At 60.7% G+C, this 23,271-nt stretch overlaps 9 protein-coding genes across 9 annotated transcripts; 8 read left to right on the top strand and 1 right to left on the bottom strand.

Annotated features, from left to right (window-relative positions):
- Positions 1–58: 58 nt before the first annotated feature.
- GGTG_00321 (ATP-dependent DNA helicase srs2) lies at positions 59–3,720 on the top strand. The gene has a single exon (XM_009218065.1). The coding sequence runs from the start codon at positions 414–416 to the stop codon at positions 3,429–3,431; it is 3,018 nt and encodes a 1,005-aa protein (XP_009216329.1). The 5' UTR covers positions 59–413; the 3' UTR covers positions 3,432–3,720.
- On the bottom strand, positions 3,396–7,006 carry GGTG_00320 (fungal specific transcription factor domain-containing protein). The gene is made up of 6 exons (XM_009218064.1): positions 6,662–7,006; positions 6,323–6,444; positions 5,751–6,241; positions 5,366–5,667; positions 4,961–5,295; positions 3,396–4,863 (listed from the first exon to the last, which is right to left on the bottom strand). Exons 3-6 carry the CDS (start codon positions 5,923–5,925, stop codon positions 3,930–3,932), a joined length of 1,746 nt encoding a protein of 581 aa, XP_009216328.1. The 5' UTR covers positions 5,926–6,241; positions 6,323–6,444; positions 6,662–7,006; the 3' UTR covers positions 3,396–3,929.
- Positions 7,007–7,756: 750 nt separating this feature from the next.
- Positions 7,757–8,742, top strand: GGTG_00319 (hypothetical protein). Its single transcript, XM_009218063.1, has one exon. It carries the CDS (start codon positions 8,025–8,027, stop codon positions 8,397–8,399), a length of 375 nt encoding a protein of 124 aa, XP_009216327.1. The 5' UTR covers positions 7,757–8,024; the 3' UTR covers positions 8,400–8,742.
- A 102-nt stretch (positions 8,743–8,844) lies between these two features.
- Positions 8,845–9,242, top strand: GGTG_00318 (hypothetical protein; the record flags this gene model as incomplete). The annotated part of the gene is made up of 1 exon (XM_009218062.1): positions 8,845–9,242. The coding sequence occupies one exon, from the start codon at positions 8,845–8,847 to the stop codon at positions 9,043–9,045; it is 201 nt and encodes a 66-aa protein (XP_009216326.1). The 3' UTR covers positions 9,046–9,242.
- A 922-nt stretch (positions 9,243–10,164) lies between these two features.
- GGTG_00317 (hypothetical protein) lies at positions 10,165–12,843 on the top strand. Its single transcript, XM_009218061.1, has 3 exons — positions 10,165–10,905; positions 10,982–11,512; positions 11,576–12,843. Exons 1-3 carry the CDS (start codon positions 10,231–10,233, stop codon positions 12,686–12,688), a joined length of 2,319 nt encoding a protein of 772 aa, XP_009216325.1. The 5' UTR covers positions 10,165–10,230; the 3' UTR covers positions 12,689–12,843.
- Positions 12,844–13,433: 590 nt separating this feature from the next.
- On the top strand, positions 13,434–15,988 carry GGTG_00316 (alpha-xylosidase; the record flags this gene model as incomplete). The annotated part of the gene is made up of 2 exons (XM_009218060.1): positions 13,434–13,694; positions 13,772–15,988. Exons 1-2 carry the CDS (start codon positions 13,530–13,532, stop codon positions 15,986–15,988), a joined length of 2,382 nt encoding a protein of 793 aa, XP_009216324.1. The 5' UTR covers positions 13,434–13,529.
- Positions 15,989–16,504: 516 nt separating this feature from the next.
- Positions 16,505–17,551, top strand: GGTG_00315 (hypothetical protein; the record flags this gene model as incomplete). Its single annotated transcript, XM_009218059.1, has 3 exons — positions 16,505–16,613; positions 16,955–17,059; positions 17,154–17,551. 3 exons carry the CDS (start codon positions 16,505–16,507, stop codon positions 17,549–17,551), a joined length of 612 nt encoding a protein of 203 aa, XP_009216323.1.
- Positions 17,552–17,624: 73 nt separating this feature from the next.
- On the top strand, positions 17,625–19,799 carry GGTG_00314 (F-box domain-containing protein; the record flags this gene model as incomplete). Its single annotated transcript, XM_009218058.1, has 2 exons — positions 17,625–18,031; positions 18,122–19,799. 2 exons carry the CDS (start codon positions 17,625–17,627, stop codon positions 19,797–19,799), a joined length of 2,085 nt encoding a protein of 694 aa, XP_009216322.1.
- A 1,515-nt stretch (positions 19,800–21,314) lies between these two features.
- GGTG_00313 (hypothetical protein) lies at positions 21,315–21,600 on the top strand (the record flags this gene model as incomplete). Its single annotated transcript, XM_009218057.1, has 1 exon — positions 21,315–21,600. The coding sequence occupies exon 1, from the start codon at positions 21,364–21,366 to the stop codon at positions 21,598–21,600; it is 237 nt and encodes a 78-aa protein (XP_009216321.1). The 5' UTR covers positions 21,315–21,363.
- Between the last annotated feature and the right edge of the window lie 1,671 nt (positions 21,601–23,271).

Here is a 23,271-nt window from a genome sequence, read left to right as displayed (position 1 = left end):
GGGATTCGGTCTCGTAACCGCTGGCCCGATTTTTGCAGACCTACTTAGCCGGGCTGCATATGCAGACTGCGCAAGCAAAAGCTGTTTGAGGCTGATTCAGTGGTCTTGGCAGGGCCAATGTCCTGAGAAAAAGGGATGTCTGTGAAGCTTGTCGCAACCCCACATCATCACGTGCAGGGGCGCGATGGATCTCGTCACATGATTTCGCGGTCAGAAGTGCAGTGACGCTCTTTGCCGTGGGTGTGAGTTGGCGACATGCAGACGCGACATCGCGTCGCTGATTTCTCTAATTGGCATTGGCTCGCAGAATCGAAAGCACACTCTCCTAGAATACCCTCGATTGAACACTCGCTTTCTTCCGATCCCCAACGTCCCATGATTTAGCTGGGGGCGCTTCCCCGCGCTCGTCGACCATGGCGGACGCGTCGGCACGCAGCTCGATCCTCGCATCGCTGAACCCCGCCCAGCGCCGCGCGGTCGGCTCCAATGCTTCAACCGTCGCGATCCTGGCTGGCCCCGGCAGCGGCAAGACGCACACCCTGACATCGCGCGTCGTCTGGCTCGTCGAGGTCGTGCGCTATCGACCCCAAGATGTCGTTGTCGCCACCTTCACCGTCAAGGCGGCGCGCGGGATGGCGGAGCGCATCGACAAAGCCCTCGGCACCGAGAAGGGCAAAAAGATCGTCCTGGGGACCTTCCACAGCATCTCGCGCAGATATCTCGCCATCTATGGCAAGAAGATTGGGCTGGACTCAAAGTTCAGCATCGCCGACGACTCTGACTCTCGCGCCGTCATTACCAGGATCTGCAAGCGTCTCAACCTGGGGATCGATCCGGCCATGGCTCGGGGTTGGATCAGCAAGAAGAAGTCGAGATGTGGGGATGAGGTCCCGGTACAGAAGCCAGGGGCAGCCAAGAGCCAGAACAACCAGCAACTGGAGACGTGCTACCAGGAATACCAGGACCATCTTGCCCGGTCCAACCTGCTGGACTACGATGACTTGCTTGTAAAGTGCGTCGAACTGCTGCGCGTCGCACCCGAGTGCGTGTCCAACGTGCAGGCCGTCCTGATCGACGAATACCAGGATACCAATGGGATACAGTACGAGCTCATGAAACTGCTCGCACAGGGGCGCCAGACCATCACCGTCGTCGGCGACCCTGATCAGAGCATCTACGGGTGGCGCTCGGCCGATATTAGAAATCTCAGTCGAATGTTCACCGACTTCCCAGCCACAGACAAGGTCGCGCTGGAGGAGAACTACAGATCCTCGGAGCGCATCCTCGCAACCTCCCTGAAGATCATCCAGCAGGACGAGAAGAGGTTCGACAAGGCCCTCAAGGCCGTCCACGCCCGGGGGACTAAGCCGGTCCTCCGGAAGCTCCGGTCATCTTCTCAGGAGGCGGAGTGGATAGTGTCTGAGCTTAGAAGGATAATACTACTATCCGGGAGCTTGATGACACACGACGACATCGCAATTCTGCTCCGCTCGGCCTCGCTGTCCAGGCATATCGAGAGCGCGCTGGGGAAAGCCGGGATTCCATACAAGATGGCCGGTGTGTTCAAGTTCTATGAGAGAGCCGAGATCAAGATTGTGCTCGACTATTTGCGGGTCATCAACCAACCTCACGCCAACGACTCCCTCGCGAGGATAATAAACGTCCCAAAACGAGGAGCTGGGGACACGACCATCAAGGCTTTGCTGGAGGAGGCCGAAAAGTCTTCACAGAGCCTTTGGAGCCTGCTTCATAAACACTGCACGGGCAATCGCTTGGCAAAAACCAACATCCGAAAGCAGGTCGAGCAGAATCTGACCAGCGGTCTTATAAGGCTAGTGCTGGATGCGCGGAAACGCGCGAACGCTGCAACCCCTGAGGAGCCTTTCGGACTGCTCGAGATCATCGAGCACGTGCTGTCTCGGTTGAACTTTGAGAAATACCTCCAGGACACATACAACGACGAGTGGGAAGGCCGCTGGGCGAACGTGCAGGAGTTGGTAAACATGGCGACCGACTTTACCAAGGGGGCTGAGGCGGATGAGAGCCTCCCAGAGATCGACGGCGTCGAGCAGGCTCCTGAAAAGGACACCCTCGCCAAGTTTCTAGCCAACGTATCCTTGGCGGCGGACGTGGCGAAGGACGACCCGGACAACTCCAAGCCCATGGTCACCGTCTCCACCATCCACGCCGCAAAGGGCCTCGAATGGCCCGTGGTGTTCATCCCGGCCGTGTACAACGGCAGCATACCACACTCGCGGTCGGAAGATGGCGACGAGGAGCGACGGCTTCTTTATGTGGCCATGACCCGGGCCAAGGCTCTGTTGTATCTCAGCCGTCCACTCTTTGGAGGCTATGGCAGCGGCGAAAAGGTGGAACTGTCGTCATTCATCACTGGAGTCGAGAGCTATTTTGCGAAGCAGGGACCCGCCTTTGATCGCAGCGTGGTGGAGGAGATTGGGCGTATTCTCGGGAGAAAAGCGCCGACCGAAGGCGAGATATTCGATTCGCTGAAGCCATTCGAGGTCTCGATGGATGACGACGCGTATCCTGTCGACCCTGAGCAGCACGATCGTGACTCGGGGCTGAGCCGCACAGGATCCTGGGCAGACAACTCTGGAGACCGAGGCCCGCGTGTCAAGCGGGCCCGGCATTCTGCCGGCGCAGGGCTGGAACAGCAGGAGCAACAGCCTTGGGCGCATAACATTGGCTTCACCACTACGATGGACCAGTCGGCAGGGTTCACGATGGCCAGCTTCCCTGGGTTCGTCACGGCCGGGAGCCATCACGCTACCACCCCGCCGGCGCCCGCCCCGCAGAACAACCAAGGCGCCGCGGCACCCGCTGCCGGCCGCCAGTCAGACCAACGAAACATGCTTGGCTTTGTCCACGGCGGGGCAAAGGCACAGCCCAAGGCCGGCCCCAAAGCGCCACCCGGTGTAGGAGCTAGATCGAGCTCTGCGAGACCCGGTGCCCCTGGGCGCCCTGTGGCGCAACCCCACGTCCCGGTCGCTGGCCAGCAGATGGCTCGGCAACCGCAGGCCCCGGCCAGCGCACGGCCAGGGATAGCGCCCGAGCTTGCGAACCACCGGCTGGGAAGCGGCAATAGAGGTGCCACGATGCCGCGACCGGGCGCAGCGAAGCGCGACCACGCAGCCGCAACTCGCTACTCGCACTTTTCCAGCTCGCCAACAAAGACGGAGCGCTCACAGGGTGCTGCCGCAGGCCAGGTTGGTGATGGTGAACCGACGCCCCAGGGCCTGCAGGCGGCGTCTTGCTTCCACACAACCACATGCTCGCTGCCGAGCGGCGTGCCGATCAGTATAAAAAACAGCTACAACAAGAAGCCGATGGGGGCTCCGCGGGTCAGCACGGGGTCGCTGGACAGGCTGCGAAAGCCGTTTAAGCCCTTGACCATTAACCGGTCTTCCTGAATGGCGCTATGGCAACTTTCTATGCAGGGGGTAATGACACGATTGGCTTTTCCACCAGGCTGGCTATATTAGTAGGCAAGATTTGATGCCTTGATTACGTGCTGTCTCTCTTGACCAAGCCCCTGCCGGCTCAGCTGCTGTTTTGTAAATATGACTGCTGGAAGTAGCTCGAGAGCAGGGTATGAAAACAAGAAGAGAAAAAAAAAGAACGAATGCTTGCACAGCCCGGGTTAATGTGAGGCTCTACCACCCATCTAATCTACCACATTGAATTGTTAAAAATTTCCGGGCCGCAAAAAGCTTATGCCCACATTCCCCGACGCCCGCGGGCACCCAACACGCGAGAACCCTGCAACCGCCTCATAGTATGTATGAGTAGATTTTTTTTCTCTCTCCCACTTTCCCCCACCTCCTGGACCCATCGTCCGCCGCATGTGGCTTAGTAGGCGCGTGGGCGTGTCTAGTATGTGGACACGGAACGGACCCGCTGCCTCTGCTTCACATGCCTTCGGGCGGGGTTCCGAAGGGCCGCATCCCGCCATCCAGGAGGCCCATGATGTCCCTGCTCCCGGCGAACCAGTCCCCCAGGCTGAAGTCGATGGGACCCATTTGCTGCTGGTGGTGGTGCATGTCCAGGGGCTGGCCCTCGAGCGGGACGCCGCCGTCGGGGTGGTGGGGCCAGCCGGTGCCTTGCTGGTGCTGTTGGTGGTGGTGGTGGTGGTGGTGGTGGGCGGAGGAGGCGTCGGGCTGCATGAGCCCGAGGGCGCCAAGGCAGACGTCGAACTCGCCGATTTGCATCATGTCCTGGTCGCCCTGGTCGTCGAGGTGGTGGTGTTGTTGCTGCTGCTGGTGTTCCTGCTGCTGCTGGCGGCTCTTGGCCTCGAGGTAGGTGGTGGCGACGTTGCAAAAGACGTGGCAGAGGCGCTGCAGCTTCCGCACCTGGTCCGAGATGCGGCTGGCGGGCAGGAGCGAGTCGGCAAAGTCGCGGATGCGGGCCAGGTCCTCGACGGACGAGGTGCTTATGGTCTGGCAAAAGAGCACAAAGAAGGGCGCAAAGGGCGTCAGGACGATGGACCAGTGGATGTAGGCGACCTGCAGCTCGAGGTTGTCGGCGCTGGCGGCGACGCAGGCCTGGTGCATGCGCATGACGCGGCGGGCGGCGTCCAGGCACTCGTCGCAGAAGCTGTCGGCCGACCCCTCGGGCGCGGGGATGGCGCGCGTGATCATGGTGAGGGTCGTGTAGCACGTGATCTCGTCGCCGATGAGCTGCAGGTCGAGCGAGTCCTGGTACTGCGTCGTGGGCTTGAACTCCTCGGTGATGAGGCTGCGCGCCTTGCGCGCGTCGTCCATGACCACCTCGAGCTCCCGGCTCAGCCGCCGCGCGCAGTCGACGATCTGGCTCCGCGGCTTGGCCGAGGCGCGGGGGCTGTATCTGGACGGGGGGGTTTATTTTTCTTCGTTAGCGCTTCTGCCTCTTGTGATGACACAAAGACACCTAGGTACCTAGTTCCGGGGCAGAGAAAACTTACAAGAGCTCGTAGACGTTTGCCTGGATGTCGGCAACCTTGACCGACAGCCCCAGCAAGCTCGACCACGGTCCGGGCGGGGCTGTTTTGTCGACATCCCGTGGTATTGTGACCTCGCAGCTTCGGATCACGGACGAGTACCCTAGCCGGAGCGCGAGGGCGTTTTCCAGCACGTATACGTACCAAAACACAACGGCCTTGAGGTTCCTGGCCTGCTGGTCTTCTTTCCTCATGACCTCCTGCCGGTGATAGCCGAGGGCCTGGCACATGCGCGCGGCCGTGGTTATCAGATTCCATGCTAGCGAGGGTCTGCAGTTGTGGCCGATGGTGTGCATGGTCTAACTTGACAGGTTAGCTACTCGTGTCGGATAGACAGCCGGGAGGTGTAGGTAGGTAGTGAAAACTAACACCGATGAGGAGTGCTTTGATGTTTTGCGACGTGGCGGGCAGGCAGAGCGGGAGGCGGAAGAAGGCCGCCTCGAGGTTTTCTTGACACAGCTCCTCGTAGCCCTGGTACTCCTGCCTGAGCGACGCATTGTCCGTCGCGTAGCTCTCCTCGGCAAAGATGTGGTAGAGACAGGCGTTGACGATGATGAAGGTGGCCTCGGTGAAGTCGTCGGCGTTGAAATAGACGTTTCTGCACATCTCGACAAACTCGTCATTCTCTATGAACGGAAGGTCATTCTCCAGGATGTTGGAGGCGCCAGATTCTGGTACTCGCGCCGGCGTGGTGAGTATGCAGCAGCCCCCCGGGACACCAACCGAACGTTTGGTGTTGGGGGAAAGGACGAACCTTTGAGTTGACGCAGCAGGCCCAGCACGGTGGCCATGGGCGGCATCTTCAGGTTCTGCATGCCGCTGGTCACCGACTTTGGCTGGCCGTTTCCTCTGAGCCCCAGCTCCGAGGCCGACGGGTGATCCCTCTGCATGGTCACGATCTGGCGCAGCGACGCCAGGGCGTCGTACATCCTGGGGTTCCCATCGTCGTGCACGGGCGTCAGCCCGACGGCGTTCTCAAAGAACTCGCCAGCAAAAGTGGACTGTGCCGTTAGCGAGGAGCCGCCCTCGTACGTGGGCGGGAGGTCAGGCTCCGGGGGCGAGCTGGCCTGGCTCCCGGGCGTTTTGTTGCTCGAGGCGGCCACCGACGACACGGTCCTGATGGGGAACTCGGTCGTGATGGGGGTCGAGCGGCGAGGGGCGGAGCCACGATCGGGCTGGCGGTCCCTCCTGAGCAGCTCCTCGATCGCCCCGAGCCTTTCCTCGATGCGGTCTATCTTTCTCTCACTGTGAAGGACAGGTTAGGCTCGAGGGGGCTCGAGAGGGCTCGAGAGGGCTCGGGGAGTGCAGTGGCTGATGGGTACGAACTATTGGGTGGATATGAGAACCCGTTGACCACCAACAACGCTCCTGCGCCCCAGACCGGTCGTGGTGCAGTTCCGCGAGGCTGTGCGACAGTTGGCACATGGTGTTTGCCTGTCGCAGCGGATCTAGACGCGGAGAGGGCCCGTCGATCAGTCCATGCCCTCTGTCACTCGTGCTGTCACAGGAACGCTTCTTATAGCAGCCACCCCGGCAGGCAACCAAGCCAGGTGGCCGAAGCAGTGGAAACAACACGAGATGCACGCCATGGATGGCGTGGCTTCCATATTGTGCCCTCGCACAAATGGGCCGCTTTAAGGGTAGGATTTAAGGGTAGGGACTCACTTTTCGGGAGCGGCATTGGTCACACTGTATTACATGCACTGCATATTAGTCTACAAAGCTCTTTGCTAAGGTGCAGAATTGGGCAGGTGGGAGCTGGAGCTTGAGGTTTGTAGGGTTGGGGTCGCCCGAGGTTACGTGCCGCGCGAGAAAATGACTCGCTGCCAGAGGCAGGATCTGGCATCCAGGGCTGGTGCTGATGGTCCATGGCCAAGGTGCTAACACAGCAATGTACTCGAGGGCGGCGGCGGTTGGAGCAGGCGGACGGGGCGGGTGTTTGCTTCAGCCGTAGGGCGGCGAAAACACGGAGCGAGGCATGCTGGCATAGGGCGCGGCTCTTTTTCAGGTTGATGATTCTTTTGGCTCAGGGGATGGGCTGCAGAGGGCTTGCTAAGTGGCTACATGGCGATGCCAGGGCAGTGGAACCGCCCAAATGATTGGTCGAGACGTGGCTGAGTATTTCGTCAACCTTATTCCCAAAGTGGAACAAAAATGGAGGGGTTTTGGGTTGATGTCAGGGCATCGGGGCCCGAAGAACCCGCCTCCCAGCAGCCGCCAACTATCTGTGCCTATATCACCTGGACGTATGTGCTCTGCCGATGGCCATAGCAGCTCCTGTTCTCTGTTTGGCGGTCCCTGCACCTCCCCACAGACCTTCGCTCAAGGCTGAGCGGGCGAGGTGGGAGATGAAAAAGGCCGGGCCCCGTCGGGCAGAGCCTTGGCATATTCCAATGACACAGCGGCCGCCTTGGCATATTCCAATGACACAGCGGCAGCAGAGTGCCTGTGGCATTGTGCAGCATATGTAGAAGCCGGGTAGCGACAAGCGACGTGTCGTCAGACGGACGGAATAATCTATCTCTCTTGTGGGACCGGGCCCATCAAAAGTAATGGCAGCGGAATACGCGGTCATCGTATGGCTGGTCCGTGCTCTACGACAATATGACGATACCTGCTCTGGGCTAGCATTTCCGTGCCAGCTCAACGTAGCGCACTAACAGCAGCCTTATGCTGGCGACCCTAATCATCCCGAACATGACGGCCAGGCATGTTAGCTTGAAGCCGTAAGCGATGCCCTCCAAAGGATGAGAAACAGAGGGAAGACGATGAGTTGGAAGATGTATAAAGAGGAGGCCCTCTTGCTGTTGCCATTTGATGTGATTCAATGCTCTGCAGTCACAACAGCAAACACCGACATTCTCACTGAAGCATCATCAACTCCCTGATTTTGAAGTCCTACTGTCATCGGAATTGACCCGCCTTCATTCTCGACACAAGCCCCGACTCCCAATCGGGTAGCTTCACCGACTCGCACTTTATTACGCACGGTCACCGGCACAATACAGTGCCTGAGTGCATAGCAGCAATGGCGTCCATCATGTCCCGCCAGGCCCTCCTTCGCATTTCAGTGAGGGCCCCTCACATGATCAAGAGATCAAGCAACCGTGCGGCCGCTGCAACTATCCCACAGAAACATGGACACGGCCGCGCGTTTTCATCCACAGCGAGGACCCCCGCCATGGGCCAGCAGCAGCAGCAGGTCGGCCGCAGTGGTGGCATGCCTTCGGGAGAGGCCACCGAGATTCCGGCTTTCAGCCTCAAGCAACTGAGCCCGAGCCCGCGGATGCGCTACGCCATAGTCGCCCTCCTCCTGACGACGGGGTTCCTGGAGGGCGCGTCCTGGGTCTACTTTTGGCCCAAGGTCTCTGGCAGCGCGGAGGGGGAGAAGGAAGACAAGTGATCCTGGCTTTATTGGGGAAGAAATATGAGGGTCTTGGATCCCCACTACGATCATGTGTGCGATGGGGGTCGGGATGCTACTGTGTACTGCCGTGCTGACGGGAATGCGTGCTGACGAGAATGTAGCGGTGTCTTGGCCTTTTTTTTTCTTTTGTTCTGTCTTTCAGGGAGGTTGAACGCCCGCTGTTTAAAGTATTTTGTGCCAGGGTATTTGGCTAGGTTTGATGCGCCTGAGCATGAAGATGCCGGCGTCGTTACCAGGTAGACGGAATAGCAACACGCCACTCCCACGTGTGGATTAGGCTCTATCCATATATACTGGGAATCTCTCAAGCTTTGCATGCTCGATCGACTCGACGCACAAAAGGTCTCCAGCAGCTCGTCTATCGGCGCAAGGGCAGGACAGAAGCGGAGAGACTGGTCACCGGCCATCGCACATACAGCCAATGTCGCATTTTGTTTGTCAGCGACCAACCAAGTCCCGGCGACAGGAAGGATCAGCCGAAGTGGAAGGTCCCATCTGGAACTTGTGGGCCCGTGATATCGAGTGTGGCGCCGGAACCCTTGAGAATGCGGGGAAGCCGTATCGAAGCGAGGGACGCTCCTGCTGCCTTTTGGCGAAGCGTCCGTCTGACGTGACGGCTTGATTTTGTGCCTTTGGATTTTGGCGCTAGAGCCAGCCGCTCGCCCAACGCTGCTTCAAAAACACAGCGAGATTACAGCGTCAAGTAGACTGACTCACGTGTTCGCCATGCCTTTGGCCCAGATGCAACGCCCAGCTGATGGGATCAGCACCACACCCACAACACCCACCACACCGACAACACCCACAACACCTACCACACCTACCACACCTACCACACCTACCACACCTACCACACCCACAACACCCACAACACCTACCACACCCATCGACGGCTTGCTGCATTGCGTCCCGCTGCCGGTAGCCTACCGCCGTCCTATCAGCGTGTCTCAAGTACGGCCTACGCATTCGCCGCGCAACCGACGACCCAATCACAGGCCCAAGCGTCCGCTCCAGAGAAGGGGCGGCCTCTCCAAAGCAAGCCTTTAGCTGCCGAGCATCTGCAACATTGGCGTGAACCCGGACCTAGTGGCGATCTAGAAGGAACAGGCAGGGGGAGGCGGGGTGTTTACTGTTTAGGGGCGCACTGGCCACTGGACGGGTGAGTGGTCGTGGATGGCCACTCATCATTTCACGACGGCCAGCTCGGCACCTGGCGTACGTATTTCGCCCAAGATTGCGCCGGCCTTTCTCACCTCCACCCGCCTCTTTGGGCTTGTGGATACGTCCACTGTGGGTACTCGCCCTCGAGGACAGACCCGTCTGGGGGTGCGCCCGCTATGATTTATGGGCTTCTCTTGACCCTTCCGCCGGAGCGATGTCACCGTTTCTGTGGTCCCTGGGACCTGATGCAGCTCTGGGAAGAGGGGCATCCGTCCGTAGCTAGTCAGCTCTTGTGACCTACGTATACGCACGCGCCAAGTGCGTATCGAGCCCGTCACGTCGCGTCTCCTCCTCGTCGTGCCCGCTTTGCTTCTCTCCACCACGAAAAACCCCTTGTGCTCGGGTCTTGCGGGGGAAATGCATGATCTCTTTTTAGACGACCCAAACCCCGCGAGCGCGGCACTTGGTAATACCCCTGACGAGAAGTTCCCCCTCCATCTGTGTGATATGGACATAAATACGGCCAACCGCCGATCCTCTGGCCATGCCATTGGCGTGGCTACCTAGTTCAGACGGCTCCCAACCCGTCCCTTCCTGCCTGCTGTGCCCGTTGCTGTGTCCACCCACATCATAACCGTCAGCAGCCATGGATTTCCATCTTGAGAAGGGCACCGCCCCGCCCAGGCGCGGCCGGGGGTCTGCTTTCGTTGCCATCACTGGGCTCTCCGTCTTTGCCCTTGCGGTCTTCGCCGTCTTCCAGATCGGCGGCCCCCACCTGGGACCCCTGACCAGCCATGCTGACGAGGCCAAGGACCAGAGTGCTGGGGCTAAGGAGACGTTTGAGGACCACCCTCTGTTCGAGGCCAAGGCTCGGGCCGCCCCCGCCGGCGACAAGTACCTGATCGGCGTCGGCAAGGCGGACATCACGGGCCCTGTCGTTGAGCTCAACTTCGCAGGGTATGCCGATCTGTCACAGTCCGGCACCGGCCTGCGGCAGCGCATCTACTCGCGGGCCTTCATCGTCGGCGACGTCAACAAGCCTGAGGACCGAATCGTCTATGTGGTCCAGGACACGCAGTCTGGAGACACGGGCATCCGAAAGGGTGTCCTCGAGGGCCTCGCGGCTCTGGGCCCCGAGTACGCGGTGTACACGCAGCAAAACATCGCCCTGACGGGCACTCACTCTCACAGTGGCCCCGGCGCTTGGTTCAACTACCTTCTGCCCCAGGTGACCAGCCTTGGCTTCAGCCAGCAGAGCTACCAGGCTATTGTTGACGGCACTATCCTCTCGATCAAGAGGGCGCACGAGTCCCTAACCACGGTAAGTCGGCACTAGGAAATATTTAATGAGGTCTTGGTTTGGACAAAACATTGACTCAGCCTCGCTTGTGCTTCAGGGGTACCTGGACTTTGGCACCGCCCACATCCCAGATGGCAACCTGCAGCGCAGCCTTTACGCCTACATGGCGAACCCTGCCGAGGAGAGGGCCAAGTACAGCGACACCACCGACAAGACGTTGACCCTGCTACGGTTCCAGCGCGAGTCCGATCTGAAGAATATGGGCGTCCTGACGTGGTATCCCGTCCACGGAACCTCGATGCTCCAGAACAACACGCACGTCTCTGGCGACAACAAGGGCGTCTCGGCCATCATGTTCGAGCAGGCCATGCGGGGCGATGCCGGCGCCGCCCCTGGATTCGTCGCGGGCTTTTCGCAGGCCAACGTTGGGGACACGACGCCCAACGTCCTGGGCGCCTGGTGCGACGACGGCTCCAACATGCAATGCAGTTACGAGAACAGCACGTGCGCCAACGGCAGGTCGCAAGCGTGCCATGGCCGTGGCCCCATGTTCCGGAAGCTCGACCTGGGTGTTTCCAGCTGCTACGAGATCGGCCGTCGTCAGTATGTCGGTGCCAAATCGGTTTATGTAAGCTGAGCCAGTCTTTGTTTTGCCTTGTGAGGAAAGCGATATGGCGCTGACACTATCTAGGACGCCCTCCAAACTTCGTCCTCTCCCGTCGTTGGCTCGGGCGTCAAGTCGTTCCACTTCTTCCACGACATGCGCTACTTCAAGTTTGCCCTGCCCAACGGCACCGATGTGCAAACCTGCCCCGCTGCCCTCGGATTCTCGTTTGCGGCGGGCACCTCGGACGGCCCCGGTGCTGCCGACTTCACGCAGGGTGATTCCGGTGAGCCGAGCGCCAACCCGCTCTGGCGCGTCGTCTCGGGCCTCCTACGCGTCCCCAGCAAGGAGCAGAATGCGTGCCAGTGGCCCAAGCCCATCCTCCTGGACGTGGGTGAGATGGAGGTGCCTTATGCCTGGAGCCCCAACATTGTCGACGTCCAAGTCATGCGTGTCGGGCAGTTTGTCATGATCATCGCCCCTGGCGAGGCCACCACCATGGCGGGCCGCCGCTGGCGCGACGCCGTCAAGGCGGCCTCCAAGTCCCTCACGACGGCCGAGCCCATGGTTGTCCTCGGCGGCCCCGCCAACACGTACGCCCACTACGTTGCGACGCCCGAGGAGTTTGGCATCCAGCGCTACGAGGGCGCCAGCACCCTGTTCGGCCAGCACACGCTGGACGCCTACATCAACCTGACGGTCAGCAACCTGCACTACCTGTCGTCCTCGTCGACCGGCAAGCCCGTCTCGGCCGCGTCGCCGCCCGACAACCGCAAGAACTCGCTGAGCTTCATCTCGGGCGTGGTCCAGGACAACTCCCCGATGGGCAAGCCGTTCGGCAGCTGCGTCACGCAGCCGTCGGGAGCGCAGAGGCGCGGCGACGTCGTGAGGGCCACCTTCCAGGGCGCCAACCCGCGCAACAACCTGCGCCTCGAGGGCACCTTCGTCGCGGTCGAGAGGCGCGACGAGGCGTCGGGCGAGTGGAGGCAGGTGCGCAACGACGACGACTGGTCGCTCGTCTACACGTGGCGCCGTACAAACTGGCTGCTGGGCCACTCCGAGGTCGACGTCGCCTGGGAGACCGAGTCGTCGGCCAAGCCGGGTACCTACCGCTTCAGGTATAACGGCGACTCCAAGGCTTTCTTTGGTGGCGCCATCTCGTCCTTCACCGGGACGAGCGCCGAGTTCAAGCTCGAGTAGGCCTGGGCAGCGATTCTCTTTAATGTTTTGTGCTTTTGTGTGTTATATTTCTTTGGTAGCTGCGGCACGGCTCGTGGCCCCTGCCTTAAAAAAAAAAACCCCCTTGCGGGGAATACATGATGATGTGTTACGAATCCAAATTTTAATGTCCTTCCTATATCTCTGTGCTTGCCATAGTGATCTCGTAAACGGTTGCTGCGTCAGTCCGCAGCGCAACCTGGCGGCTTACACGGCAGTACTGCGGTAATCAAGGATGGCGGCGGACCCTGACGGCATCTCGCACTTCCGGCTAAAGTAGCTGCAGAGAGGGGTGAGAGGGGGAAGCTGTGCGGGCGAAGGCGGGTGGCTGCGGAGAATTGGAGAAGGCTCCAACAACACGACTCCATGACTGGTGGGAATATCGAGAGCGGGGAGGAGGAGGTCCGTAAACGTTGCTCTCGACTGGAGCGGATCGGCAACAAAGCAAACCCTGGGTAGGGGAGGGCAACGTCGCTGCGGAAGCGTCCAATGAGGATTGTGTATGAGACCATGGAATGGTTGGATGATGCCCTGCAACCATCGAGAGGGGATGTCAAGTCCGGCCGTTATAGGTCACCTGTTGCAGGTTTGGATGAGACACAGGTGTATGCCAGTGCCAACTTCCCCCTACCCCGTGCGAGATAGCAGGCCGCTAAGCTGCATCTGGTTGAGACGAAGGACGGGTCAAAGGGGCTGTCGTATCTACCAAGTCTCCCACCCACATCTCGTTTTCCTCTCGGGAATCACCACCTTGGGGACCACCATCCGTCCCCTTTTTCAACTTTTTCTGTCCAAGACGAGCCCGCATTGACAAACCACCACAATGAAGTTCCGCGATGGCATGTGGCAGCTGAGGGATGGGGTCTCTGTCGACTATGCGGAAGAAGTCCACCAGATCAAGCAGACGGAGCGGGGCATACGGCTCCTCTGCCCGACGTGCAAGATCATGAACCGGGGCGACACGCTCAACAGGAGCATCCTGACCATAGTACGGTCTCACCTCCGGGCCATATATCAGGCGTGCAGGACTAACCTCGTACATCCCCCCTCCCCCAACAACCACAGGACATCGAGGCTGAGTTCGACGGCGTCCTGTCGGTCGAGACGACGCACTGGTCCGGCGCGGCGAACCGGGGCCCGCACTTTGAGCTGTACCCGGAAGGCAGGCCGGCCGCCGTGGAGGCACAGGTGACGCGCGGCGACAAGGGCACGACGGTCAGCTCGGGCTCGCTGTCGGCCACGGTGCACGGTGGGCCACACGCCTTCGACGTACGGTTCCACGGCACGGGCGACCACGGCGCCTCGTCGCTCCTGACGTCGCTGCTGGACCGGAGCGTGGGGCTGGCGTACACTCCGGCGCCCAACAACATGACGCAGCTCGAGGACATGACGAAATTCCAGCACCACGTCTTCACGCAGACGACGCTGTCGGTGGGCGAGTCGGTGCACGGGCTGGGCGAGCGGTTCGGGGCCTTCAACAAGGTCGGGCAGGCGGTGCGCATGTGGAACTCGGACGGCGGCACGTCGAGCGAGCTGGCGTACAAGAACGTGACCTTTTGGCTCAGCTCGCGCGGCTACGGCGTCTTTGTCGACTCGCCCGACGAGGTCGAGTTCGAGGTCGGGAGCGAGCGGTGCTGCCGCGTGCAGACGAGCGTCGAGGCCCAGCGGCTAAAGTGGTACCTAATCCGGGGGCCCACGCCAAAGGAGGTGCTGGCGCGCTACGCCGTGCTCACGGGCCGGGCGGCCTCGGTGCCCGCCTGGAGCTACGGGCTCTGGCTGAGCACGAGCTTCACGACCGACTACGACGAGGGGACGGTGCGGTCGTTCCTCGAGGGCATGCGCGAGCGCGGCGTGGCCGTCGACGTGTTCCACTACGACTGCTTCTGGATGAAGGAGTTCACGTGGACCGACTTCGTCTTCGACGCCGACAAGTTCCCGGACCCCGAGGCGTCCATCGCGCGGCTCAAGGAGTCGGGCCTGGTGCGCAAGGTCTGCGTCTGGATCAACCCCTACATCGCCGAGCACGGCGCCGCCTTCAAGGAGGCGGCCGAGAAGGGGTACCTGCTCAAGCGCAGCAACGGCGACGTGTGGCAGTGGGACCTGTGGCAGGCCGGCATGGGGCTCGTCGACTTTACCAACCCCGAGGCCTGCCGCTGGTACGCGTCGTGCCTCGACGGCCTGATAGACAAGGGCGTAGACGCGCTCAAGACGGACTTTGGCGAGCGCATCCCCTGGCGCGACGTCAAGTGGCACGACGAGTCGGTCGACCCGCGGCGCATGCACAACTACTACGCCTACCTGTACAACAAGGTCGTGTACGAGGCGCTCGAGGCGCGACGGGGCAAGGGGCAGGCCGTGCTGTTCGCGCGGTCGGCCTGCGCGGGCACGCAGCGGTTCCCGCTGACCTGGGGCGGCGACTGCGAATCGACGGCCGAGGGCATGGCCGAATCGGTGCGCGGGGGGCTGTCGCTGGGTCTGTGCGGCTACGGCTTCTGGTCCGTCGACATCGGCGGCTTCGAGGGCTCACCGCCGCCGTGGATCTACAAGCGCTGGGTGGCCTTTGGCCTGCTCTGCAGCCACAGCCGCCTGCACGGGTCCGGGTCCTATCGCGTCCCCTGGACCATCGATGCCGACGACCGCACCGCGTCGGGCGCCTCGGCCACGCTGGCGCGCTGGACCGCGCTCAAGAGCCGCCTCGTGCCCTACCTGCTGGCGCAGGCGCGCGAGGCCTCGGCCGGAGGGCTGCCGCTGTCGCTGCGGGCCGCCCTGGTCGAGTTCCCCGCCGACCCGACGGCCTGGTACCTGGACCGGCAGTTCCTGGTGGGCTCGCGCCTAATGGTGGCGCCCGTCTTCGGCGAGGACGGCGAGGTGCTCTTCTACCTGCCGCGCGGCCGCTGGACCTGCTTCTTCACGGGCCGCACGCGCGACGGGCCCGGCTGGTTCCGCGAGCGGCACGGCTTCGGCACGCTGCCGCTCTATGTGCGCCCGGGCACCGTGCTCGTCCTGGGAGAAGGAGTAGGCGGCGGCGGCGTCGTGAGGGGTGCCGTGTACGACTACGCCCAGGACGCCGAGGTGCGGCTCTACGAGGTCAAGGCTGGCGATGGCGCCGACGTCGTGGACGCGGACGGGGCGGTGATCGGGAGAGTCGTGGTCGGCGAGGATGGCAAGACGGTGACGGGGACGGAGCTCTTCAAGGGCAGCTTCATCGTCCGGGGGCCTGGCTTTGCTGACGAGACTGTTGAGTCCGCCGGGATCGAGACTCTGGAGGATCAAGTATCTTGAGCATTCTAGTCTAGGTGCTGCTTGGGCCCTTGACTGGGACGATATAGCAGCAAATTCAAGGCAATGGTTGCATCATCTTGGCCAACCAACGGCCCACGGTCCGCGGCTTTGACTCCTGGCTAGGCGTTCCGACTGGCGCCACCACATCATTGATCAGATCCATTGATTCCGCAGGAAATATGAAGTATCTGGCCCTTTCCGCGCCTCCTCTGTGCAAGTCTTGATACCGCCCGTCGCCGTCCAGATATGTGCTCGACCCGTCTAGAATCTCGTGGCTGGTCGCATGGCTGGCATGTGTTCCAGACGCTTTCCTGGATCAGATACTTTTCTTTTGGCATGGCGGGAGATAAAAAGCTTGAGGCCTGCCACACCGCCACCCCCCATCAACGTGTTTGCTGCGGCAGGGCTCGGTCCTGGGTCTGTTCCAAGCCACTGCCGCAAAGCAAATCAGCACGTTTGACGGGCGGGACACATGCAGCCCAAGAGGCAAACAGGCGGCTCAAGAGAGGGACATCAATGAAGGACAAAAAGCCAGGGGTTGGATTGAATGGTGAATGGCTCCTTCCTGGAGGCCCCTGCGCCCCGTTCGGCACGAGTGGAGATGAACCTGAAGCCCAGGGTGGTGGTCCGTCCCCGCAAACAAGGACCAACTGTGCCCAGAAAAAGGGAAGTCGCGTTGCAGAAACAGAACAAAACCGTGCAACATGGCGTCTCTACCGCACCCGGCGAGGGAAGGTGCCCACACAAGGGTGCCCACACAAGAGGATCCCCCACCCTAGCTCGTCGTTAGCTTAGGAGATCGTCACTCTATTCGTCCCTAGCGTTGGCCAGCCCGGCAGACGGCTGAGGTGTGACATGGTGTTTGCTTGTCTCCCGTCGCCTTCATTTCCCGTGGATTCCTTTCTTTGATTCTCCTGTTGGTGCCGTCTCTGTGCTGCGTCGTGCTGTGCTGTGCCTCTTCTGCAGCTGTTGGCAAGGCATTGGACCACTGGACCATTGGGCCATCACCAGCCAGCTCCAAGCTCCAAGCTCCATTCACACCCATCCCATCCCTGCCGCTACCGACCGACTGTCCATCCATCTCCTTCTGTCATTGCCATCCCTTCTTCCGGAGAAGCCGGCAACACCGTGTAGCGCGGCCGTCAAGGAAGCGCATTTCCTCCAGCCCAGCACGTTGCCTGTTCGAGAGGCGATAAAGCAGCCGTTCGACAAGGTCTGCCTGCCCAGCTCCTGGCCATCGTCCCGGCGAACCCCGCCCACCCGAGCTCTGTCGTCACTGCGCCCTCCCCCGTCATCGCGCCCGTACAAACACCCGACACACCACGGCAACCGCCTGCTACACGACAGCTCCTGAACAAAGAACTGCGGCATCATACAGAAAGCACCCTGCCGGCTGGCTGCATCCAAGGCCCGCATTCCAGCGACGCGCCTGGCCGAGCTGCCGTGACGCCGCCGTCTACATATTGCCCGTCCCTGCCGTCTGAGCCGGCCTCCCTGGTTGAGCCAACCAGCATCAGCCTGATCGGCCAGCTCCCTCCCCACACCTCGTTCCTGCGCGCCTAGTCGCGCTTTTAAAAAGAGAAATCTGAAATTCCCGTCTTCCCCTCCCCCTCTCCCTCCCCTTCCCATCACAGGGATGGGCTTCCTCCCCTCAGCCATCCGCAAGATGAGGTTCTTCCGGAGAAAAGACAAGAATAAGGAAGCTGCTTCCCCCGGCGGCGGACGCGCAGAGGACGCCCGTGCTGCCGCTCACGATGCATACGGCGGTGCCTACGGCCACGGCAACGGCTACGCCTACGGCCATGGCGGCGGTGCCGGACGCCTGTACGCGCCCAGCCCCGCGTCCAGTCGCCTTCTGGCCCACCTCCCCGACGCCATCCTCGAGCGCATCTTCACCTTTGTCTGCCCCCATTCCGCCGACAACTCGTACGAGACACACGAGCACTCGTCGCTCGTCGATGCCTGCATGCTATGCGACATGCGCGACCTCGCCCACTGCGTCGCCGTCTGTCGACAATGGAAGAAGCCGGCCCGCAAGTGTCTGTACGTCTCAATCCCCGCATGGTGCCCCCGTGTAAAACTTTCACGTTGGTTCGGTCTTGCTTACCCGTCTCATCCATATGTGCCTTGTAGATACAACAGCATCCGCATTGACGCGGTACACTTTTGCGAGCGCGAGGCGTACCTGTCCGACAAGCGCAAGCGCCGCTCGTTCTTCGACCGCAACGGCTCCCCCGAGGACCCCGCCAAGGCGCGGCTCAAGCTGCTCTGCCGTACGCTGCGCGAGGATCCCACGCGCCTGGGCGTCCTCGTCCGCTATTTCAAGACCTCATACATGCTGCGCGAGTCTTCCCAGGCCGACCTAGCCCGCACAATCGCCGTGCTACCGAACCTACTCTACGTTGATCTACCTGAGGGGCTCTTCGCCGACGAGCATGCCTACCTGACGCTGCGCCTCGAGGTCCAGGCGCGCTGCCGCAACCTGCGCAAGATGACGTACATGGCGGGCGCCGAGCGCAGCTTCGAGCTGCTTGCTTCTGGCATCTGGCCTAACCTCGAGGTCCTCGATCTCCAGCGGGTGCAGGCTGACCCCGTCACGCTGCGCCATGTGATCGGCAGTCTGCCCAACCTGCAGGCCCTCAAGGTGTCGGAAATGCCTGCCTTTGTGGATGACGTCCTCTTCCAGCATCCCCACGAGATGGTTCCGCCCTTTCCCGCCCTCGAGGAGCTCTTGATTAGGGACGCGAACGGGCTCACGGCAGAGGGACTAATTCAGTACCTCGCATCGCCAGACGCCCGCGCAAAGCTCACGACGCTGAACCTCACAAACACAGGTGTGGGTGTCTGGGATCTGCACAAGGTCCTGAGCCAGGCGACCTCGCTCACAACCCTGGTTTTTGTGGCCTCTGTGACGTCGCCACTGCCCACTGCGGCTGGCACCCACGATATTCCTCCCCTCCGCTCGAGGTCACTGTCCACTCTCAACTGGGAGATAACCGCGGCGGCATCGACCGGCATCCTGGGCCCAAGCGCGACGGCCACGTACTACAACTACCTCTCTGGATCGCTGCTCTCGGGCGGGCTCCCCGCACTGAGCGCCATCTATGTCCGCGACCAAAACTTCCCGGACTCGCTGCTCGGCACGCATCTCCCGCCCACTCCCGCGTTTGCCGGCGGCGCCTTCGCCGCCCGGCCCTCGACCTCGGGCTCAGCCTCGCCCGCCCAGACGCGGACCTTTGGGGCCGGCGGCGGATTCAACAATTTGAACATGGGCGGTGGCTCAACCGCGAGCCCGCCCACGCTCAAGCCCTTCGCTGCGGGCCACAATCCGCGCTTCAGCAGCAACAACCCGTTCGCGGCCATGATACCGATGCAACAGATCCAGACGCTCGAGGTTTTCACCAAGGGCAGCGACGAGCTGGACTGGGCCGTCGTCAAGGTTGATAGCGGATACGGCGGTGGAGGCGGTCACCGGCGTGGGGGAAGCTTCGGGTCGATTGCTCTGCCGGAGAGACCGCATAGTAGCTATGGTCTCACCCCAGAGAGCATCACGACCTGGGGCCCCAACACGACGCGAAAGAGCGTGTTCCTGGGCGATGGTGCCGGCGGATTCCTCGCGGTCCCCGACACCCCGAGCGGTGGCCAGCCGAACCCCTACATGCCGGCCGAGAGGCGAGGGAGCAGTAGTAGCGCTAGGCGCCCGAACCTTGGCTCTGGTGGCGGCGTCGGCGGCTCCGCTGTCTCGGACGAATGGCCTTTGCCGTATAGCCCTTCGGACCGGAAGAAGGACAGGAAGGACCTTTGGAGGTGATGAACTGAAGCATGGCCAACGCTTTACTCCCTCTTCATCCGGGGTTCCTTCCTGGTTTCCTCACATAATTCTGACCTTTTCTCTCCTTTCCGCTCTAATTCACATCCTCTTTGCTGTTCGCAAAGAGTCTATTGTGGCTCCCGAGCTTACAGTCATCGGGAAACATGAGAATGGTCACCCCATTCCCAAGATATTTCCTCTTATCCCAAGATATCCAGACCTTCTCCTTAATTTCTATCAATTCTTGTTTCTCTCTTCCTTCATTTCCCTACGCGCGGACGCAATGATACCGAGCGTCTATCTTTAACGGGGGCATTTAGTTTCCTTATTTGCGTTGTGCTTCATGTTTCAGAGCACTACAATAGCCTTTGGCGCTCTCCTACTGCTCTCTCACTCCACCACACCATTCCTTTGCGAGTCTTCGGGACCCTCCACAGTCTAAGTATGCGACTTGGACAAGGAGCTTGTTTGAAGATGTGGAGAACGATGAGGAGTGAAAAGCCCTACCGATGATATAATGGGCCGCAAGTGGAAAAGAGACATCTGGGGAAGGTGTGTGTATGTATGGCGTTGGTCTATGTGTCTCTGTTTGTGTATATCTGGCTGTGCAGGGCGCCCCGGGGCTGATGGGGTTGGATCTCTAATCTTTTTGAGAACCTGCTGGTTGCCGGGTAGTGTTCAGCTTTGGATGGCCTGTGAGCCACGTATCGCCACGACGGGACGGATACTCGTCTGTTGGCCATGCGTCAGCCGAGAGGGGAACGCGACTGGCCCCCAGACTGAGAAACCAGCTCATTACGGCACGGCAAGCTCGAGACGCAAGGCAGGCAGTCAGTCAGTCAGTCAGTCAGTCAGTGCCATGTCTTTGTGGGAACATGTACATATCACATCAAAAAAACTAATGCTGGCCGCACTGTGAGCCACGGCTTATACTGTGGCCACGACAAGAGGCTCAGGGATGCAGACGAAGCGCACCTCGACCGCTTCGTGTCTCTCGGCCGAGGGGGCAAGGTGGGGCTCGGTAGCGCAACAAAAATTTCTAGTAATATCCGAGAGAAGGAGACAGAAAGCCTTGTTAGATCTAGCTGAAACACAGACAGCCCGTCTCCACCCCTTGGCTGCCTTATCATATCATCCCCCACACGGCAGTTGTCGTGGCGCAAAGAGCGGACGGTTGAGTCACGGGTGCGACGTGCTATTTGATACTACGTGGGTAATAACCTCATGCACTATCACGAGGCGGCCAAGCTCAGCCGCGGCGCTGCAATGCCACCCAGTTTAGAGGGCAATGGCTGTAGAGCGTGGGGAGGCCGCAGACGCGGCTCTGGGGCGTATATGTGTCCAAGCCCAGTGTGTTCGGGGAGACGCGGTCACGCCCTCAATCCCGGCAGAGTGTGTCGCGTTCGCCCTGTTCGGTCTGCCTGTCAGCCTCGATCCCATCTCCATCTTTTCAAAAATCGCTACGCGATTTTTTCAAGTCCGACCTGGCAGGCGGCACAGCAGCCTTGATTCAAGCTGGGGTGGATGGTAAGGGTGGAAGGCAAGGTATGATTGTGAACGGACGATGGCCGGCAACTTCAACACGGGCGGCGGCGAGACCACGGAGATTGCGAACGGCAACGGCACCCCCCTCTTTATCTTCATCTTGGTGGTTGAGATGGGTGGCCCCCATTTTCTGCGGCGCGGGCAAACTCGCACACCTTCCGCCCCGCCGCGGTCCAGAGCTTCATCGGTGTTGAGGGAAGCCAAGGACTGCCGCCTGGAACACTTTCTACCTGGAGAGTCCGGGCCTCGAATTTGATGGGAAACCGGCTGTGTCTCGGCCGGAACAGGCCAGAAAACTGTTGTATAAGAATGAATGCAGCCACAGTTGCACAGCGCTCTCGGCTGGGAATTGCAGAGAGGAAGAAAGGAAGGCAAGGCAGTACACTACCAACACCACCAGAGACACGTCCATCTCAATGTACCAGGCGGATCCAGTCAGGCGTCTGTCTGTCTGTCCACTGCGCCCCGGGTCCACATGGTCGACATTCCCCACGCCGCATCATCCCCACCTGCGCCACGGATCCTCCTGCCCCCAACACCGGCGAGCGGAGAGTCGGCTGCGGCCGCGTGGACCTCACAAATGTCTCTTCGCTCAATATGGAAGGTGGCGAAAATATGCAGGTACAGCGTCGTATATGCATGTCCGGACAGCCTTGGTCGCTGCAGGAACCACGCCGCGACGGTAGAACAAGGCAATCAGGCACGCAGCAATGAAGAGAGCCCAGAACACTTGCCGAAAGCGCGTCCCGTCGCCGCGCGGGTTCTTGTACCTCCATCTCTCCCTCCGGCGGAGCCCGGCAACGAGCCCTGGGACAGATCGGGGAGTTTGTTGTTGATGTGAGCACAAGTTCCCAAGGCCCGCCGACGTTTCCCATATGGTGTTCCCGAGTCAACTGGAATGGCAGGAGAGGGACGGAGGACGGAATAAAAGGGCCGAGAAGGCAAAAACGACCATGAGAAGCAGACAGAAGAAGCATTCATCTAGATAACTGCCGGTTACACAAAGACATGGAGACATGAAATCGGACCGTGGTGGCCCCCCACTAGGTGCTATTACTCGGGAGCCACCCGGGGCAGTGGTGTAACCAAGCAAAAGAAAAAAAAGGCATCCCGGCGACAGCAACACCTTTGCCGTTTATGCATATATCGTGTTACATATACCGTGGGGGTTGGCGGCGGGCCGCGCGATGGCTGACTCAACAAGATCATGTCGGGCGCCCAGCTGCTTTTGATCCAGGCCCCCCTAGGGGAACATGTCAGGTTCGGGGCAGGCGCATGAACAGGAACCTTTGCGAGGCACTACGCCCCAAGTCATTCAGGAACGGGGCGCCAGAGTGACACGACGAGCGGTGGCAGCCCACCCTCCTCCTCCTCCTCCTCCCATTCGGGCTCGGCAGCGGCGGAGTGCGGACGAACCGGGGTAGACCGACTGGTTCGACTCGGAAAGGTACAAAGCAGGGTCGGCACATGGAAAAAAAGACGAGCTCTGTTCAGGCCGGGGCGGAGGCGGGTTGGAAAGCGATTTGCCTTGCCTTGCCTTGCCTTGCCTTGCCGTAGCCTGGCCCCCACCTCCGGTCTCGGATGTGTGCCCTGCCCGAGCCCGCGTGTTTGTCAACGGATACATGGCGTAGGACAAGCCGCCCGCCTTCATTTGCGTGAAAAGGGGGGCTTAGATGCCGGGAGTGGCTTTCGGCGGCTTCCAGAGGTGCAAACCACCACCCGTGACTGTCTCCCGAGCTGGCTTGGCAGGCGTCGTTGTTCTATGTAGAAGAGAAGTTCAAGGCAACCGAGAGGGTCCTAACGCCCCTGCGTACTGTGCGCACGCAACCCGGGTGAGGGGAAAAGTGACTTGCAGACCTTTCTCAGACCACACACACACATACACACCCCCTCTCACAACTCCCTCGAGTCGAGTCAAGGACCTACA

This window comes from Gaeumannomyces tritici (assembly GCF_000145635.1).
Source record: "Gaeumannomyces tritici R3-111a-1 unplaced genomic scaffold supercont2.1, whole genome shotgun sequence".
Classification (NCBI taxonomy): Eukaryota; Fungi; Ascomycota; class Sordariomycetes; order Magnaporthales; family Magnaporthaceae; genus Gaeumannomyces; species Gaeumannomyces tritici.
Note: the sequence above shows the minus strand (reverse complement) of the source record. Positions and strands in the feature narration are given on the sequence as shown.

Bases quoted from the DNA above. Each gene is read 5' to 3' on its own strand.
- GGTG_00321 (XM_009218065.1), top strand. From the start codon at position 414: ATGGCGGACGCGTCGGCACGCAGCTCGATCCTCGCATCGCTGAACCCC.
- GGTG_00319 (XM_009218063.1), top strand. From the start codon at position 8,025: ATGGCGTCCATCATGTCCCGCCAGGCCCTCCTTCGCATTTCAGTGAGG.
- GGTG_00317 (XM_009218061.1), top strand. From the start codon at position 10,231: ATGGATTTCCATCTTGAGAAGGGCACCGCCCCGCCCAGGCGCGGCCGG. The intron at 10,906-10,981 runs GTAAGTCGGCAC...CTTGTGCTTCAG, and splicing joins CGCACGAGTCCCTAACCACG to GGGTACCTGGACTTTGGCAC. The intron at 11,513-11,575 runs GTAAGCTGAGCC...GACACTATCTAG, and splicing joins TCGGTGCCAAATCGGTTTAT to GACGCCCTCCAAACTTCGTC.
- GGTG_00320 (XM_009218064.1), bottom strand. From the start codon at position 5,925: ATGTACGACGCCCTGGCGTCGCTGCGCCAGATCGTGACCATGCAGAGG. The intron at 5,668-5,750 runs GTTCGTCCTTTC...CGCGAGTACCAG, and splicing joins CCTGCTGCGTCAACTCAAAG to AATCTGGCGCCTCCAACATC. The intron at 4,864-4,960 runs GTAAGTTTTCTC...CCCCCCGTCCAG, and splicing joins GCAAACGTCTACGAGCTCTT to ATACAGCCCCCGCGCCTCGG.